Here is an 18,854-nt window from a genome sequence, read left to right on the forward strand (position 1 = left end):
TATTCTTTTAGAAAGTCTTGTTCTGGCGTATTTGAATGTGCTCGTGAAGAATCTGTTAGCCTTTTTAATACAGTGATGAATCCTGTCAGGATAGATGAGTTTACACAGTTAATTGAAAGGTACTTATTAAAAGAAGTGAATGCTTTTCATCATTGGAGAGAACTTGGTCAATTCATCAATAAGTTTTTCCTAAATGGTATCTTTATACATGATCAGAAGCTCTTCACGGACTTTGTTAATGATGTTAAAGAGTATCTTAAAGACATGAAGGAGTATCAAGTAAATAATGATGGAGTGTTTGAGAAGTTGGATGGATATATATATAGACACTTCTTTGGTCACACTTTTCCCCCTCCATATGGACCCAGGTCGGTTTACATAAAACCGTGTTCTTCTTATACTAGTTTCTAACATTTGTAGATTGGATAGCATTTTTATGATTTAAGTTTATTGGAAGGTCACTGTGTGCAAAAGACATGCTATAGTGCCACTATAAATTTAGAATAAATTGAAAGATACAGTGTTAAATTATAGTTACTACAAACTGAACTTCCTGTAATCATTTAAGCAAATGATTTAAGTCCTACTTTAAAAATTATGGTTAAGGATAAATGAACCCTATTTTGGCCTATTTTATTTCTTTTCCATATAGTCTATAAAAAGATAATCATGTTAAATGATTTTTCTTCAATTTTTTACTTTATACACATCAGTAGCAATTTAGTGAACACAAATTTTATTCTGAAATCAGAATAGCTCCTGTACAACAATTCTGTTGTCCCATCAGTTTTTTTATTGTCCATTCCACATACCAAATTTCTTATATCTAATACTTACTACAGAGTTATTGTTGCTAAGGGTAGAAGTACAATTAGAGACAAACTCAGCAAGCTAGAAATTCTAATATGTGTGCTTCAGAACTTTTTAACCCATTTTTATATCAACTTTATATTCTATAACATGAAACTTACCTAATTTTTAAATGTTGGCTTCACTTTTACCTTGGTGATACGTACACATATATATGTAACTGAATAAACATAATGTGTCTATAAAATAATGAGACTGCTTCTGGTGTCTTTAGTTATTAAACCAACCTCTAGGGCTTAAATGAGCGCTTATTGTGAGGCTGCCTTGAGGAAGTGAAAAATTCTTCCTGTGAACTCCTTTGCGTTCACAGGCCAGGTAATTATAAGACCTAAAATGAAGGTATGAGAGTATATGTTTCGTAGCCTCAGACTGCCTGGAGATGTTTTGGAATGGGTTCATGAGTGAGGTGGCCTTTGAACTGAACTTCTTAAAAGTAGCTTTTGAGAAATGAAAATATGTTATGCTAGTAGGGAAGGCATTTCGCTCAAAGAAAGGGTTATTTGCAGAGACTTTAAGATATGCAGACAGAGTACTCTAAGGAAGCAGTATCATGCCGGGTCATGAGCAAAAGACTTGGATCATGAGGGTTCTCATTTTATGCTAAAGGATTTGTTTCGTAGAATATAGAAAACTTCTAAATAACTTTGAAATGGGATGGGATATGATTATATTACATTTTAAATTACTGCAGCAGCCTTGGGGATTTATGAAAGATCTGAAGCTAGAAGGTGTTCAAAATAATGTAGATATGAGCTAAATAAGTATCTGAACTGGTATAAAAAGTAGCAGTAGAAAAGAGTAGACAGATTTTTGAAGAATAGGTAGTAAAATTACTATTTCTTGTGAAGGAGAAGTAGAAAGTAACAATGATGTTAGGGCAGGGTCATCTGTTGGTGATTTCACTAAAATAGGTATTGAAGAACCTTTGGGGCAAGGGGAATTGTATTTGGAGGTACCATTCACATGAAAAGGGTTAACTGGCAACTAGTTACATGGCCTTCTCTAGCACAGTTTCGGTGTACGTGTGGACTAACTGGCAACTAGTTACATGGCCTTCTCTAGCACAGATTCTGTGGATGTGTGGACAGCCAAGGCTAGAGGTACTTATATACTCCCAGAGAAGTCCCAGCATCGTGAGATTGTAGTGAAGAGCAAGATTAGAGAGTGGCATCATGATAATCCCAAGATCATGTTAAAGGAGTATTTAAATGAGCAAAATGTTGGCTCACCCTGTGACTTAGTAGTTAGAAACAATCCCACATGGCTGATTGTGCTGTTGGAATCTGGGCCTGCCAGCTTGAGAAATATGCCGGATGGATGTGCGTGTGCTGAAGATCCTGACCCAATTGAGGAAGGAGCAAGGACTGCAGCGAGGTCACATCCCATTGTGTAGGGGGGTGCTCTCATGCCCTCTAGTGAACACATAGGCCCTTGACAATAAAATGAATAAATCGGTGTGTGAAGTGTTTGGAGAAAAGTGGAGGACTAAATCATAATTTTGGCTTGGGAATTGGGTGGCCATTCATGGTAATACGTACTTTCAGTGAAGTAGTGACAGGAACCTGATCGTGGAGACTGAGGAACGTAGTATAGTCATTGTGAGCTTTTGCTCTAAGAGAAAAAGAAAGTGTTTTCCTTTACTTGTAAAAGTGGTCAATATATTTCTGTTGACGGATAAAGCCACTGGGGGAGGGACTGGGTTTTATAGGAAAGGAGGATAAATAATAGAAACATATCTCATTATTTTATTGTCACATTTCTGTTATTTGTTGGGTGTTTCCCCTCGTTGCCAATACAGTTACATTTGTCTGCTTTTTTCTTAGGAGAAAGTGGTAATACTCACTCTTGACATTTAGTATGGACACGCCAGGATTAGTTTTAGGTGGACTTAACACCTTTTTTCAGTGCTCAGATAATAGCTTAATGGAGAAAAACATTGAAATTGCTTTTAATTTAAATAAATTGAACTCTAACATAGATGAAAAATGTGTTTACTGCTTTCAGTCGACCTGATAAAAAGCAACGTATGGTAAATATTGAAAACTCCAGGCATCGAAAACAAGAGCAGAAGCATCTTCAGCCACAGCCTTATAAAAGGGAAGGTAAATGGCATAAATATGGTCGCACTAATGGAAGACACATGGCAAATCTTGAAATAGAATTGGGGCACTTACCCTTTGATCCAAAATACTGATTCACAATTAAGTAACATTAGGAAACTGTAAGAGAAACATCGATGCTTTTCTACAATATTTGGTGTTGAAACTAAGACGAATTTATCAGGATGACAATATCCTTTTTTTTTTTTTTTTCCTTTTCTAAGTATCAGTTTGATGACTTACTATTCAGAAGCATCAATCAAAGCTTACTAATCCGCATTTTCCTGTAGTTTAGTCTGGTTGAATTTTTTTGCCACTGGAAGTGTTCAACAGTAGTTTTATTAAGGAAGATGGGCATGCAACAGATTTTGTGCATGAAATGAAACTTCTTTTCAGTGTGAGCTTAAAGCAAGCTCAAATCATATGTGACGGAGTGTAATTAACACTGATGTTTGTGTTAAATTGCAGTAGAGCTTGAAAAAAGTACATTGTGATGGAATTTCTCTTTAACATTTTATAACCTTACACTTGCTTCTTGTCTTTTTGTGGGTTCAAGAGCCCGTTGACTTGTGAAGAATTTGCTGCCCTCTTAAGAGCTTGCTGACTTGTTCTCTTGTGAGATTTCTTGCACATCTGAATATTGTGGAAGAAACAATAAAACTACACCATGAGGAAAACTAAAGGTCTTTATTTAAAATCTAGCATTGTACTATGTGATTTTATACACTGGTATTTTACACATTGCCTCAGTAGTAGTACTTGGTTTAGCAGTTGTAGTTTTTCACAAGTTCACGAGTCTTCCCCAGTGTTTTCGAGGAATTAAGTAGTTTCCAAATATTTCCAACCTACAGTGTTGGTTTCTCTGGGAAATGTCAAAGCATGGTTTAGAAAGTCATATGTTGGGCTTCACTTTTACCTTCCTTTCATAGACATATATGTGACTTCCGATTCGACCCTCTGGCAAGTGAGTGTGGAAGAAAACTGCAGTCCTTTCATAATCTCTTGAATTTAGGAAAGCATTTATTTCCTAGAAGTAAATGTTCAAGTAAATAAAGGCTGAGTACTATCTCAAAGATGTTCAGAACTGCTTATTCTAATGGCTCCTCAACAACTTTACTTTTTTTTTTTTTTTGGAGAGGTTGTTGCTATAGGGCGCGTGCGCTCCCCAGACAGACAGAGAGAGAGAGAGACAGAAAGCGAGAAATCACCCCCCAGGGGGGATGGTCACACCGCAGTCCCTTCTCCTCCATTCTCCTCTCGGGATCTTGGGCATGCACGCACATGCGCCCGGCGTGAGTTTTAAGCCACCGGGTCCAGGATGCGAACCGCGGTCGACTACGTGGGAGTCCAGCGACATAGCCATTACGCTAACCGCTGGTTCCCAATAAAACATCTTAATGAAAGAACTTATGGTATGTAATATACCTTGATAGTTATAGAACTGTAGATAACTTTAAGGATAAGAACAGTTATGAAACATGGAGACTGAAAGGGATCATAAAACAGGCTAGTTTTTTTTTTTTTTTTTTTTTTTTGTTAAACCTGAGGTGAAATAAAAATGCTAATTTGTTCTTTTTTTCATGTTTACTTACCTGCTCCAAAACACTGAAGATGATCAAGTGAGTAGGCAATAATGAATCATCAGGAAATTCTCTATGTAACCAACTTAAGGGATTTAGATAAAATATATCTGCTTCGTCAAGATACTGACTTTTTCTTGTCAGGTCCGGGGGACACTGCAGAAATCTCATTGGAAGTGGGCAGTGAACATGGCTATGAAAATGAAAGTTACCGTAATAGTTTTAAAAAGTTATGAAAGTTATGTATCTCTTAGGATATTTTGTATATACTTAGCAAAATATAAAATGGTCGCTGGTACACTGTGTTCCAGTTAAGGTGAGGAAGCAACATTGAAAACATTTTCTTAAAGATAGACTCGTACCATTGAACACCAGCATCACCTACAAGCCCAAACTAGAGCATGAAAGAAGGGAAGTAGGTCAGTTAACTCAGGAGACTTAACGTTTTGGAAAACTAGTATGCTGTTCCAGGAACGTCAGTGGTCTTAAGACTAGGTAAGTTACTGTGTTCATTTCCCATAGTCGTATTTGACGGGGGAGAAAACCATGGTCATAAATGAGAAAGGATGCATGCTGTCTTCCCTCCGTGCGCTAAAAGGGGATGGGTGGCACTGTCTAATGACAGTTTTTCCTTATGTATTTCTATCAAATTCATTAAGAGTAACATAATACATGTTCACTGATTAAAATTCGAATAAGGAATGTTTTTATTGTGGCATAGAAAAGACTATAGACTAGAGGGGTCGGCAGGTGGCGTGGTGTTTAAGGGTGCTGGACTCCCACATGGTTGACTGTGGTTTGAGTCCTGAACCTGGTGGCTTGCTCTCTCATTTTCTCTCTCTCTGTTTCTCTCTCTCTCGCTCTCTGGTCAAATTAAAATAAGTAAATAAATAAAGTTAAATCTTTTTTTTTTTTTTGAGAGGTTTTTACTATAGGGTGCATGCGCTCGCCAGACAGACCGAGAGAGACATAGAGACAAAGCGAGAAATCACCCCCCAGAGGGGATGGCCATGCCACAATCCCTTCTCCATTCTCCTCTCGGGATCTTGGGAGCGCATGCACATGTGCTCAGTGTGAGTTTTTTTAAGCCACCGGGTCTGGGACTTGAACAGCGGTCGACTATATGGGAGTCCAGCAACATAGCCATTACACTAACTGCTGGTCCCCCAATAATTCTTTTTTTTTTTTTTAAGACTAGACTTTAAAGATGAGCCCATCTCTAATACTGATCATGACAATTTAAGCCTGTTTCTTAGGCCATGCAATAGGTCATGTTTATAACTGCCTCAGGAAAAATTCAACCTCACTTGATAACAAGATTTAAAATGTTCAGTTAGACAAGTAATTATGCAATGCAGGCCTATTTCATCTATAAGGTACATATAACATGGCTTTTATTAATCTTTTAGACATGAAGGTCTTGTTTCAAAGAGAAAAAACAAATGTACCCATGGAATTCCAGATTATTTAAAACGAGACTGAATTAAAATAGGCATAGCAATTTTAATAAGCTGTTGGGCCTGCCCCATGGCCTGGTGGTTAAGGTAATCAGATCCCTCATGGCCAAGTGTGTGGTTCAGGTCTCAGACCTGATGGCTTGAGAAGTATGCTGGTTGTATATGCACGCATGCCCAAAAATCCCAAAAGGAGGGAGGGATGGAGGAGACAGGATTATGGAGTAGCCCATCCCCACCGGGTGTGCTGTCTCTTTTCCTTCCCTCCCTGTTTCTGTGGCAAGCACACACATCCTCTAGCCTTTTTTCTTTTTTTTTAAAGAGTTATTTTATTTAACCTTTTTATTTATCGTAATTTGACTGGTGAGGGACAGAGAGGAAGGGAAAGCGAGAAAGCAAGCTGCCTGGTCCAGGATTTTAACTGTTGGCCATGTGGGAGTCCAGCACCCTTAATCACCACGCCACTTGCCAGCCCCATGCTCTAGCTTTTAAAGAAAGCTGGCTGTCTTGCTGTCATACCATTATTGGGTAACTGGTAATTAATACAACTTCCTGACATGGAAACATCGGGCCAAATGGGTACCTTCTTTAATACCCTGTATTTAAGACTTCCCAAAAACACTTGACTCAAGCATTAGAATATCTATTTGCATTCCCTAATTTTTACAGGTGAGACAATCGATGTCCAAAGAGATTAAAGACTGATGTAAGACCAGGGCAACAGTTCCAGTAGAATCTGGACTAGAATTTGGTATTTTCATATTAATTAAAATTTATGTAAATAAAAGATGTATCATAAAGATAAGTAATAAGATCCATGATACTTTCTCTAAGAAAATCTATCAAATACCTACAAAATGTTTTATTCTAATTTAAATCAGATTTAAATATAAATAATTGAATGTTTTACAATGAATATTCATGTTTATTTAAAAGTACCATGTGATTTTCATTTATAAAATTCAAATGATTTTTAAAATCTATTAATGAATAAATGTGAGAGGAAGTTTAAAATTCCTTATCATTTTAATCAATGATCAACTAATTTGAACCTAGGAATCTGAAAAAGAATTGTAAAGAAATCAGTTCATTTTCTCAATAATGCCCCAGTGGAGTAATTTGTATTACCTGTAAAGAGGAGTAGAGTGACAAGGCATCATTACGAATACTGAAGCTGAAGGTCTGTTGGGACTGTTGTAACAGATGCTTTGAATATGACTCATGACATCAAGAGTACCTCGTTGATGAACTAAACCAGTATAGAGGGCAAGGAGCATATTTGATAAAAACAGGAAACCAAGAGCTGGTTTCTTCCATGTTTTCAGGTGAGTTAGTGAGTATCCTAAATGAAAATAATCAAATTGAATTATATCATTGGCAGTGTTTTGTTTTCTTATATTAACTAAATACATTTGTAATTTTTTATGGGAAGAACATACGCTTTAATACTGCCTTAGACAATAACAAAGAGGAAGTCATAATTTCATGACCATTCTCTATCACTGTATTGTCATTTAGGTCTCGTTCTAGTAAAAGGTGTTGAAGTACAGTGGAAAGATTATGGTCATGGAGTACCAACAGGTCTAGATTTGAATTCCAGCTCTGGCACAGATTACTTTTCTTTGCTGAGCATTGGGATAATAGTACCTTTTCTGAGATTTGGAAAAAAGTATCCATTGCCTGTCTTGATACATAGTCATAGTAGTTGTTAAATAGAACTTTACCTTATTCTGTTAACCTACCTCTTTAATCACTTAGTCACTTGTAGTTGATATTTCAGTGTATAATACACGTTTCTGTAATGTGTACTCTTAGAAAGTTAAACCATTGGGCTACTGAAAGATTTTTAAGTGTCAGCATATGAGAAGTGGTGTGGCACTCTTACTGGGAGGAAGAGCTTTGTCTCATTTGTGACTTCACTGTAGTATTGGCAATTGGAGATGCTAATCAAGTTTTCTTTTTTAACTTGTGGAAGTAATTCTTATGCTCTGAACCCTTACCCCTTACCCTGCCTCCCACTCCCCGCCCTCCCAAAAATGAGAATAAACAGAAAGGTGTAAAATGAAACCCCTTCTCCCATAGTACTACTCCTAGTAACAGCCACTGATACTGAGCACATTAGATTCTGTTGAAAATGTCATCCAATAAGCCTTTCCATTGGAAAAGAATAAGCTTATTGGTAAGGTTCCTTGACATTTTATTCATAGTCCATATATACTTTCTATAGACTCTCTCCCAATTACTGAAGATTTAGAACTTTGTGTGAACCCTGGCGACAAGTGTCAGAAACAGGCCTCTTCATTTCATGTAGTAGCTAACGTGTTGCTAACTGGATGCTAAACATTACTCCTAAATACTTAGTTTGTTCCTATTACTATTATTATTATTTATTATTATTATTATTATTATGTGCCCTATGGCACAAACCTTAAACACACACACACACACACACACACACACACACATAGTCAGGCCAGCAGGTGGTGTGCCAGATTCCAACACGGCCAATTAAGGTTTGAGTCCCAGACCTGGCGGCTTGCTTTCTCACCCCACCCCCTATCTCACTGTGGTCTAATTAATAATTATAGTAAAATAATTCCTTTTTAAAAAAAATTCTACTGCGTTCTACCAATGACAGCTATGTCTGAGTTAATCTTAACATTTAAAAATAATCCTGAATCTGTTAACGGTAATGAGCACAGTGGGAGGTACAAGAATTTTATGTTGCAGTGTTAAGGAAATAAAGCCATTGTTTTCATCTTATATAGTGAGAACTCAATAGATACTCTCTGAAACAAAGATCTTTTAAGTGGCCTTAAATACATTTTAGAGATATAAATACCAATATAATAGATTAAGAGAATGTTTAAGTGATTGTTTCTGGGGATGGAAAATGGGAGTGAGAGCAGATAGACCATTGTGTTTTGAAACAAACTCCTGGGGCCAACATGTGGCATTGTTGGGGCACTGGGCTCCTACATGGCCCACATGGCCAGCTGCAGTTCGAGTCCTGGATGGACCTGATGGCTTGAAACTCATGCTGGGTGTGTGTGCATGCATGCCCAAAATTCTGAGAGGAGAATGGGAAAGAAGGGACTGCAGTGTGGCCATCCCCCCGAGGGGTGATTTCTTTCTGTCTCTTCGCAAGCCCATGTGCTCTATAGCAAAACTTTCTCCAAAAACAAAATAAAAAACCAAACACCTGTGGAATGGATACTGAAATAACGTGTCTGTGTAGTTTTGATAAAAAGGTTAGAATATGGAACAACAAAAGGGACCTTCCAGAGAAGTCAGCATTGGACATAGTGGTAAAATCAGATTAGATAGATACTCAACCCAGAATTGGTAGCAAGTACTGGAAACAGCACAAATGACAAAGGTTCGATTTAAGAATTTCAGTTCTTTTAGATAAGGAAGCTGAGGGACAATGCTTTACAGTTCATTATAGATAAGAGCAAATCACAGGGGGTATGTTTTCTAGAGTTAAATCCTATTTTATGGGACTGAGGAAAATTAAAATTAAGCAAGAGAGGTTTTTGCAGATTGAAAGAATAGCCACAAGTATTTTTCTCCCCACTTCCAATCTCATTTTGAGGCTGGAATTTGTTTCTCCTTCTCTTCAATCTTGCGTTTCCTTGTGACTTACTTTGACCAAAACAATGTGGTGGAACTGACGTGTAAATTCTAAGCCCGGGATTCAAAGAGTCCTGTGTACTCCTCTCTCTGTCGGGACCCTGCCTACCGAAAAAGCCTCAGCTCATCTGCTGGAACGTGAAAGAACAGAAGAGCAGCCAGCAGCATCCTGAACATGTGAGACCTCCGTGAAAGGCAACAGCTGTCTACCTCATCTGCAGCTGATCACACTTGAATAACAGCTCAGCAGAGATGAGAACTGCATAGTTTCTTTAATAAATGGCCTGTTACATAGCAGTGGCCAACATTTGTCTTATTTAAGTCATCATGTGATAAAACCAAGTTAAAAAGAGGTCACATAGAGGCCCTGTGGTCTTGTGGTTAAGGGAGCTAGATCCCATTGAATCCAGGCCCTGGCATCTTGGAAAATACGCTGGGTGTGTGCACATATGCCCACAATCCTGACAGGATGAAGAGATGGAGAAGGGATTGCAGAATGACCAGGTACTTCGGGAGTGATTTTCCCCGCTCTCCTTCTCTGTCTCTGGCAAGGAAAACCAGAATAAGGCTGAAACTTAAAAGTGTACTATAATTAAATTAAATTAAATTGAGCCATTTAAGACAATAAGAATTCCGAAGAGAATTGTCTGGTAGTGTATCTGAGAGTCCAAAGATTTCTGTCTAGGTGAGCTCACTACTTGATTCTATTGTTGGAGCTTTCTGTCACTAAAGAACTCTTACTCTTAGTGCAAGTATAGATCTATGGATCAGATTCCTTTTTACTCAAGAACCTTCGCTGTATGTGTCTGTAAGAAAAAGATTACATCCTGGAATGAGATCAAGGCTTTTTCCAGGTCTCGGTCCTTCAGGGATCCTTATGAATAGGTACAGATTGGAAGAAAGGGTCCTCATCCATTAGAAGTTTTACTCCTCCCCTTCCCCACCAGCATTTCTCTTTGAAACAAGATAGAGGCACTGGTTACAGGGATCATCCCACTTAAAGATTAAAGATTCAATCTTTCTCTAAATACTTTCCAGATTATGAAAATGGAAAACCAAGTTCCTCAATTAACCAAACCAAACTACACACACATACACATATTTGTCTTCCAGTACTCTGAAAATGCTTTAATTATAACTCTTGTTCAAGTGAAAAAGAGCCAAATTAAAATCTGAGTAGTAATTTATGAACAATTCTTTTTTTTTTTTTTTTTTTTTTTTTTTTAATTTTGCCTAGCGGTACTAGAAGGGGTTGAGGAGAGATTGAGAGAGCTTGAGAAATAACTCCCCCATGGAAAATGCCATAATCTCTTCATTTCTCCCTTTGAGAATTTTGGGCATATGTGTGCACACATCTAGCATGTTTCTCAAGTCCATGGGTCTGAGACTTGAATTGCAGTTGGCCAGTGGGATCCTGCTGCCTTAAGCATCATGCCATAGGTTGGCTGAGGTCCACTATTTTTTAAATTTTAATTTTATTAGTCATTGTAATTTACTTATTTAAGTTGACCAGAGAGAAACAGAAAGGTAAAGTGACAAAGCAAGCAGCCAGGTCTGGGATTTAAACCATAGTTGGTTATGTGGGAGTCCAGCACCTTAACTACCATGCTGCCTGCTGGTCCCACCCACCTCCCCCTCTTTTAAAGAGATTTGTACTAGAGGATGTGTGTGCTTTGCCAGAGAGAGCCAGAAATCACTCCCCAGGAGGGATGACCACCCTACAGTCCCTTCTCCATTCTCCTCTTGGGATCTTATTCATTCACATACACATGCCTGGTGTGGGTTTTAAGCTGGTGGGTCCGGGACTCAAACTGCAGTCAGCTATGTTGGAGTCCTGTGATGTAACTATTATGCTGTCTGTCTGCTGATCCCGGAGGTCTACTATTAAGCCATATCAAATCCTGTTAGATGGGTATTTGTATATGAAGTAAGACTGTAAACTAGGGGCTGGCAGGTGGTGTGGTGAAGGACATTGAACTCTCACATGGCCAACAGCGGTTCGAATCCCGGATATGGTGGCCTGCTTTCTCATTCCCCCCCCCCGGCCTCTCTCTCTCTCTGTCCCTCTCTGGTCAAATTAAAATAAATAAAGTTAAATTTAAAAAAAAAGACTGTAAAGTAATGATAGATTGAGGCTTTGATTTCAGTATTTATGATATATCAAATATAGATATGTATGTTTTTCTAAATTGAAGCGAGAGGACCAACAGATGGTGCAATAGTTATATCACTGAACTCCCAGGTAGCGGCCAAGACCCAGTGGCTTAATACTCACGTCAGGTGTATTTGTATGTGTGCCCATGTTCCTGAGAGGAGAATGGAGGAGGAGAAGGGATTGAGGCATGGCCACCCCCCTGGGAGATGATTTCTCCTTTTCTGTCTTTCTGCCTTTCTCTGGCGCATGTGCCCTAATAGCAAAAATCTCTCTAAATTTTTTTTTTATTTAAATGAAGAGCATACGTACATCTGAGATCTGTGCGAGTTGTACATTTAGTCTAAGAAGCCTGCCTGAGTGTGTTAGATTTTATTTTAAGTAGAAAAAGTTTGAGACCTATAACTCCCTAGTTTTTTTTTCCAGTCTCAGTTGCTTATTCTTTTTTTCCCTCCCCAAACCAGTGATTTTTAAAAAAGTTTTAATACTTGGGACCTGCAGTTAGCGTAATGGCTATGTCGCTTTACTCCCATGTAGTCGACCGCGGTTTGCGTCCTAGACCCAGTGGCTTAAAACTCACGCCAGGCGCGTGTGTGTGCGTGCCCAAGATCCCAAGAGGAGAATGGAGGAGAAGGGATTGCGGTGTGGCCATCCCCCCTGGGGGGTGATTTCTCGTTTTCTATCTCTCTGTCTCTGTCTGGCTGGCGAGCACATGCGCCCTATAGCAAAAACCTCTCAAAAAAAAAGTTTTAATACTTGACGGACTCCAATACTCGTCTATCCTAAATTAAACTTGAATAAAGTTTCAGTTTTTAATTTTTCCAAACCAACCAAAGCTAAAATTAATATTTTTCCTTAGCTGAGTAATGGAAGATTTTTTAGAAATCACAAGTAAATACATATACTGCAAAAATCCTTGTGGAAAATGGAGAAAATGACAATAAAAGTAGAGGAATGAATTCCTTAATTTTTTTTGTGTGTATTAAATTTGCATATGCATTAAGAGTATTAAAGGGGTAAATATTTTGTATATGAAACCTTTAAAATTAGTTTCAACAGCTATACATTTTTCCTTGGTGAGAATGAAGACCCTTGCAGTTTAGCCATAAACATAGCTATTCTAAAATAAATAAATAAATAAATAAATAAATGAAATAGACCTGTTCCTTTGTAGTGAAGGACTTCTGATATAGTCAGATATACCATCACCAAAAGGTGCTTTGGATTTTGAGTTAACAAAAACACTTACCACAGAACACCATACAAAATGGTAAAACTGGATAGATAAACCTAAATTCTTTGTGTCCCAACATGCTAAAATAAAAAAGATATTAAAAGAATATATTAAGTAGTATATTACAGTATAGAGCAGTTAATGCATTTAATGTGAAGCATAATTAACATGATTTATTTTCTAAGTATTCACACTGAATTTGCTTTAGAATTGTTATTTTTTTAGTTAATAAGGTGATTAGTGTGTATGAAAGCTGATAATATTTGATGTTAATATGAAAGTATAAAGTACACATTATATTCTAAAAAAGGAACTTCTAGGGGCTAGCTGATGGCACAGCAGTAACACAACTGGACACACTCAGACAGGTTCCCAGTTCCTGTCATCGGGCTTCCTTTTACATGCTGGGCATTCACGTGTGCCATGTGTCATGTGTGCCTCAGGCTGCCTGAGGCTGAGAGGGATCACGGTTTGAGGACTCTGTTGGTACTGTCTCTGTCTCTTTCTCTCTCCCTTCTTTTTCTCTCCTGGAATAAACTTTCCAAAGAATATAAAATATAAAATGAAAAGAGGGTTTCTATTACCAATGCAAATAAGTAATATACAAATTAGGAATAAAGATACATACATTATAATTTTAGAATAGTATATCTCTGGTCCTTAAATTTTTGGTATTGTTAGCTTTATGTATTTATTTATTTATTTGAGAGATTTTTGCTATAGGGTACATGTGCTCGCTGGAGAGACAGTGAGACAGAAAGCAAGAAATCATCCCCGGCAGTATGGCCATGCTACAATCCCTTCTCCGCCATTCTCGGGATTTGGGGGCACACAGGCACATGTGCCCAGCATGAGTTTTAAGCCATCAGGTCTGGGACTTGAACTGTGGTCAACTACGTGGGGGTCCAGTGATATAAACATTACACTATCTGCTGGTCCCTATTTTCAGTTTTTTCTTTTTTAAGTAAATAAAATGTGTTCAACTTTTTAGAAATTGAGTGTAATTTTTGTTAAGCAAACAATGTATCTGATGTACTCACTCTTGAGTACCAGCATAATTACTATTACTTCTGTCTTCTAGAATAATTCTCACTAACAAACCATAAGAGTTCATGCATCCCTAAAAGGTCAACAGTTTACTTTTTGAAGAATTTGGTGAATTTAATTTCTTGGTAATGTTAGAATAACTAATATTTAAACAAAATCTTACCTGTAAACTAGCACTGTCCACAGCACAGTCACCAGAAGTATGCGGTACTTCTTTGGGGCTAGGAAGCAGCCATGAATAAAGAAGGGCAAATGAGTACCCAAGACCACTGGAAGTCCTTGACTGAAGTACCAGTGCCATGGATGAGAGCCATAAAATGTCCCCAAGTTCTGCAGCACGTTAAATTTCAAGAAATTAAACTGAACGAGAATCCACTGGCGTAATCGAAGGAAACGGAAATAGAAATGTGTTAGTACCAAGTGTTAATCTCTGGCAATAGGTACTTTTAAAAAAAAATTTATTTATCATCATTATTATTATTTTAAAATTTGCTACAGGACACGTGAGCTCACTAGAATCAGACAGACAGAGAAAGAAAGAAAGGAAGCAAGAAAGCCACCAGGTCTGGGACTCAGACCACTGTAGGCCATTTAAAAGTCCAGCGCCTTAACCACCACACACCTATTGGCCTCAGCTTTAGGTAATTTCATAGAATCGTAACTTTAAGTTAGAACTGAAGTCTTAAAACCAGACATTAGTACACATTAATGACATTAATGATTTTGATTAATAATGGCATGAAATATTCCTGTGGTTTGAATGTACCCCTCCATATGAGTTGATGTTTAGTAGAGCTATTTGTATCAGTGTGGAGAAGGTAGAGACCAAATCCAATTATGGTGGTGAAAGATGGGGCCTCTGGGATTGGATAATGGTCATCAGAGTGGGCTCTCTATGACTGACTCCTGTTAGCACAGACATATCAACATATCCCTGCTCAAACGCTTGCTCTGTGCTGCCTCAGGACCCTTCAGTAGGGTCCCCACCAACAAGAAAACTTAACAGATCCAGCTTCTTGACCTTGGATCTCTAAAACTATGTGCTAAAGAATAAACCTCTAATCTGTATAGATCATCTAGTCTCAGGTATTCAGTCACTAAACAACAGAGGATAGACTATAACAATCATTTTTTCCCCTTTTTTTTGTATGGAGGTGTATGCGTGCATATGAGAGAAAGAGAACACCCTGGTCACACTGCAATCCTTTTTCCTCTCATTTTCTATCCTGTCAAGATTCCAGACATATGTGCATTCACCTGGCATGTCTTGTCTTGTCTTTTTTTTTTCTTTTTTTTGCAGAGGTTTTTGCTATAGGGTACATGTGTTTGCCAGAAAGACAGAGAGAGACAGAGAGACAGAAGGCGAGAAATCACCCCCCAGGGGGGATAGCCACACCACAATCCCTTCTCCTCCACTCTCCTCTCGGGATCTTGGGCACGCATACACATGCGCCCAGTGTGTGTTTAAGCCGCTGGGTCTGGGACTCAAACTGTGGTCGACTACGTGGGAGTCCAGTGACATAGCCATTACGCCAACTGCTGGTTCCCCTGGCATGTCTTTTCAAGCTAATGTGACCTAGATAGGAACCAAAATTAGTCATGTGGAATCTAGCACACAGTGCCTAACCCATGTGTTCCAGGTCAGCCCTGTCAGTCATTTTTAACTGTTACCTTTTTCTTTAAGTAGTCATGTGTTCTTTGGTGATTTGTTAAATTACTTAAATTATCAAGATGAATCTCAAGAATTATGAATAAAACATTCATACACATTTGACAATGTAAATTTTAAATAGCAATAAGAATTCTAAAAATAATTTTCAGGAATTTGTGTATGGTACTCATTAAAAATTTCACTTTATAAGACAGGTGGGTGGTACAGAGGTAATGCAATTGGACCCACACGGGAAAGGTTCTGGGTTCCCATCCCAGGACCTCCCTGAGTATGTGGTGCATATGCACAAGTGCCTGTGATTTGGACTGGCAAGACGGGTTGGATCATAGTGTGAAGATCCTGTTGAGAGTGTCTGTCTCTCCCCCCATCTCTCTGTCTCATGGAATAAATCATTGTTTTTTATTCTAGTACATTATGATGTCACATAAGATAAAGCTTTGAAACATTACAACTGCAGCATAAAGCAGACGACGACAGTACCAGCTACCATGGTAACAGGCAATGTTAGCTGCTCACTTGTGCCAGGTGTGGGTGTAAGCATTCGTCATAAGGAAAGTCATGATGTATTTTTGCACAGAAAAACAAAGATATGTCATGACTTTCCTGACGACCTATACATGCATGCATTACCTCATTTAACTCTCCAGCATTATGAGACAGGCACCACATTTACTTCCAGGTAAGGCACCCACAGCAAGAAAGGTAAGAAGTTTGTCCACAGTCGCATAGCTGATAATGACGACACTAGGTTTAAAACTGCCAGTCTGATTTAAAGCCCACTTGTAACTTTAAAGGGGGAAAAGGGAACTTGGAAACAAAAACTACTATCTATAGTTACAGTGTTATAATCTCAAAACAAATTAACGAAGAATAGAGTATTTTGGCTAATTTGATTTCTGGATGATTAAGAGTCAATTAATTAAAAACTTTTATTATTACAGATCTAGCAAAAATGTGGAATTTGTCTCTCTGGTCAAACTGAAAATAATATGATGAATAATCAATTTTTTAAAATGTGCTTCTGTTCTAAAATATTGATAGATTAAAAATCCAGATTAAGGTTTCAGTTAAATAAATGGTTAAAATTAAAATAGCTGTTAGCTTACTGTATTTTTTACTCACCTGACCAAAAAAAATCCGATCAATTATCAGAGATAAACTCAAAGTGACAAATCTGAAAAAGAAAATAGATGATATTTCATATTGCTGAAGTTGAAAGTCCACTACTGGCATGGGGCTTTGGATGTAGCTTGTATCAAAAGCCACTTTAAAAATGCTTTACAATTTTACCAACTGAAAATGTATTTATACATTTCAAAAGCTCTTTCAGTGATGAGAAGATGCATTTTAGCACACTTGAAGAAACTAATAAATCCTATATTAACATACTGACTACCCTAAACTTGGTAAGTTATAACTGGATAATATTTTACAGTTCTTGTGGAGCATGCATCCAGCTGTGGCTTATCTGGATACTTTTGGCTAAGGTCTCACATAGTCAAGCTCTTTGCTGGGGCTGTAGTCTCATCTGAAGGCTTTACTGGAGGTAGGGGAGAGGCTGGCTTCCACATTCACTCACATGGTTGGTGGTGGTGCTCGGTCCTTCTACGCATGACTCACCTTGAGACTGCCTCATGATATAGTGACTGGCCTCCATCAGGGTACGTCAGCCTGCTTTTTCTTTATAATTAAGTTCTATTTAGGAAATTCTTGCCTGCCTCAAGTTCATAATGTTTTGCTGTCACATCTTGCTGAAGCTCTACTGTTTCCCTTTTACATTAGACTCTGTAAGTCCTTGGTTTTATGTGTATGGCTGCTGTTAAGCTAAGAAGTAAGGGTTGGGGACCGGCAGGTGGCGTAATGGCTATGTTGCTGGACTCCCATGTAGTCAACTGTGATTCGAGTCCTCGACCTGGTGGCTTAAGCCCATGCTGGGAGCGTGTGCGTACATGCCCAAGATCCCGAGAGGAGAATGGAAGAAAAAGGATTGTGGCGTGGCCATCCCCTCTGGTGTGTGTGAGGGGGGTTTCTCACTTTCTGTCTCCCTCTTTCTGGGGAGCGCACATGCTCTATAGCAAAACAAACAAACAAACAAACAAACAACTCTCCAAAAAGAAAAAGGGTCAAAATAATTTTTTGCCATATTGATGTGTGACTCTGTATTTGTTGAAAAGGCTATCCTTTCTCTACTGTTTTATCACCTTTATCATAAATGAAGTGGTTGCCTGTGTCTGAGTCTGTTGCTTAATCCTGTTCAGTTCTATCGATCTATTTCATTTACCTTGCTCTAATTCTAAGCTGTCTCAATTACTAGAATTTTATACTAAGTATTACTAGTAGTAGTATTAAGTCCTCCAACATTTTTTTCTTCTGTAACAATCTTAGCTATTGTTGGCTTACAACATTCCACTTAAAAGTTTAAAATCAGCTTATCAATATATATATATATATATATACCTGTACAAAGCCTACTGGGATTTTAATTGGAAATGCATTAACTGCATAGGTCAATTTGGGGAATACTAATACTTTAAAATATTCATTCTGGCATCCATAAATGTGGTGTATTTATTTGGGATTCTATTAGTTTTTTCCCCGTACTCTCTTACAGTTTTCTGTACAGAGATCTTATTTTTTATTAATTTAGTATTTTGGTTTTTTTGTTGTTGTTGTTATAGGGTACATGCACTCGCCAGAGAAAATGAGAAAGTGCCTCCCAGAGGTGATGGTCACACTACAGTCCCTTCTCCTCTGTTCTCTTCTTGGGATAGTGGGGACATATGCATAACCACATGGCAAGTTTTCAACCTGCTGGATCTAGGACTCAAACTGCACAGTTGGCCATGTGGGATCTAGCCACCTTAGCCACTCTGCCACTGGCTGGCCTTTAATTTACTTATTTTTTCCCTCCTTAATTTAGTTTTAAGTACCAAATGTCATTTGTTTTAGTTTATTTACAATAGAGTGCATGTGCATACATCAGAGAGAGAAGGAGACAGAAAAAGAAGCATCCTCTATAGGGCTGTTATGCCTCCATCCTCATCTTCTGGTCCCCCAGAATTCTGGGCATGTAAACATGTGCCTGATGTCTTTTTTTTTTTTTTTTTTTTTTT

The 18,854-nt window shown here is 38.1% G+C and overlaps 1 protein-coding gene and 1 long non-coding RNA gene across 2 annotated transcripts in view; both read left to right on the forward strand.

The window, feature by feature from the left end:
* Positions 1 to 18,854, forward strand: part of CCPG1 (cell cycle progression 1) — a gene marked incomplete at its 5' end in the record, with an annotated part of 58,512 nt that overhangs the window by 23,793 nt on the left and 15,865 nt on the right. Inside the window, 2 exon segments of the mRNA XM_027766256.1 lie at positions 1 to 368; positions 2,875 to 2,972. Of these exon segments, the coding sequence (XP_027622057.1) occupies positions 1 to 368; positions 2,875 to 2,972 (466 nt within the window).
* Positions 15,570 to 18,854, forward strand: part of LOC114005089 (uncharacterized) — a 5,336-nt gene continuing 2,051 nt past the window's right edge. Inside the window, exon 1 of the long non-coding RNA XR_003547003.1 lies at positions 15,570 to 16,420. This is a non-coding gene — a long non-coding RNA (uncharacterized LOC114005089). The remainder of the gene's footprint in view (positions 16,421 to 18,854) is intronic.

Source organism: Tupaia chinensis, unplaced genomic scaffold (assembly GCF_000334495.1).
Source record: "Tupaia chinensis unplaced genomic scaffold, TupChi_1.0 Scaffold141943_1, whole genome shotgun sequence".
NCBI lineage: Eukaryota > Metazoa > Chordata > Mammalia > Scandentia > Tupaiidae > Tupaia > Tupaia belangeri.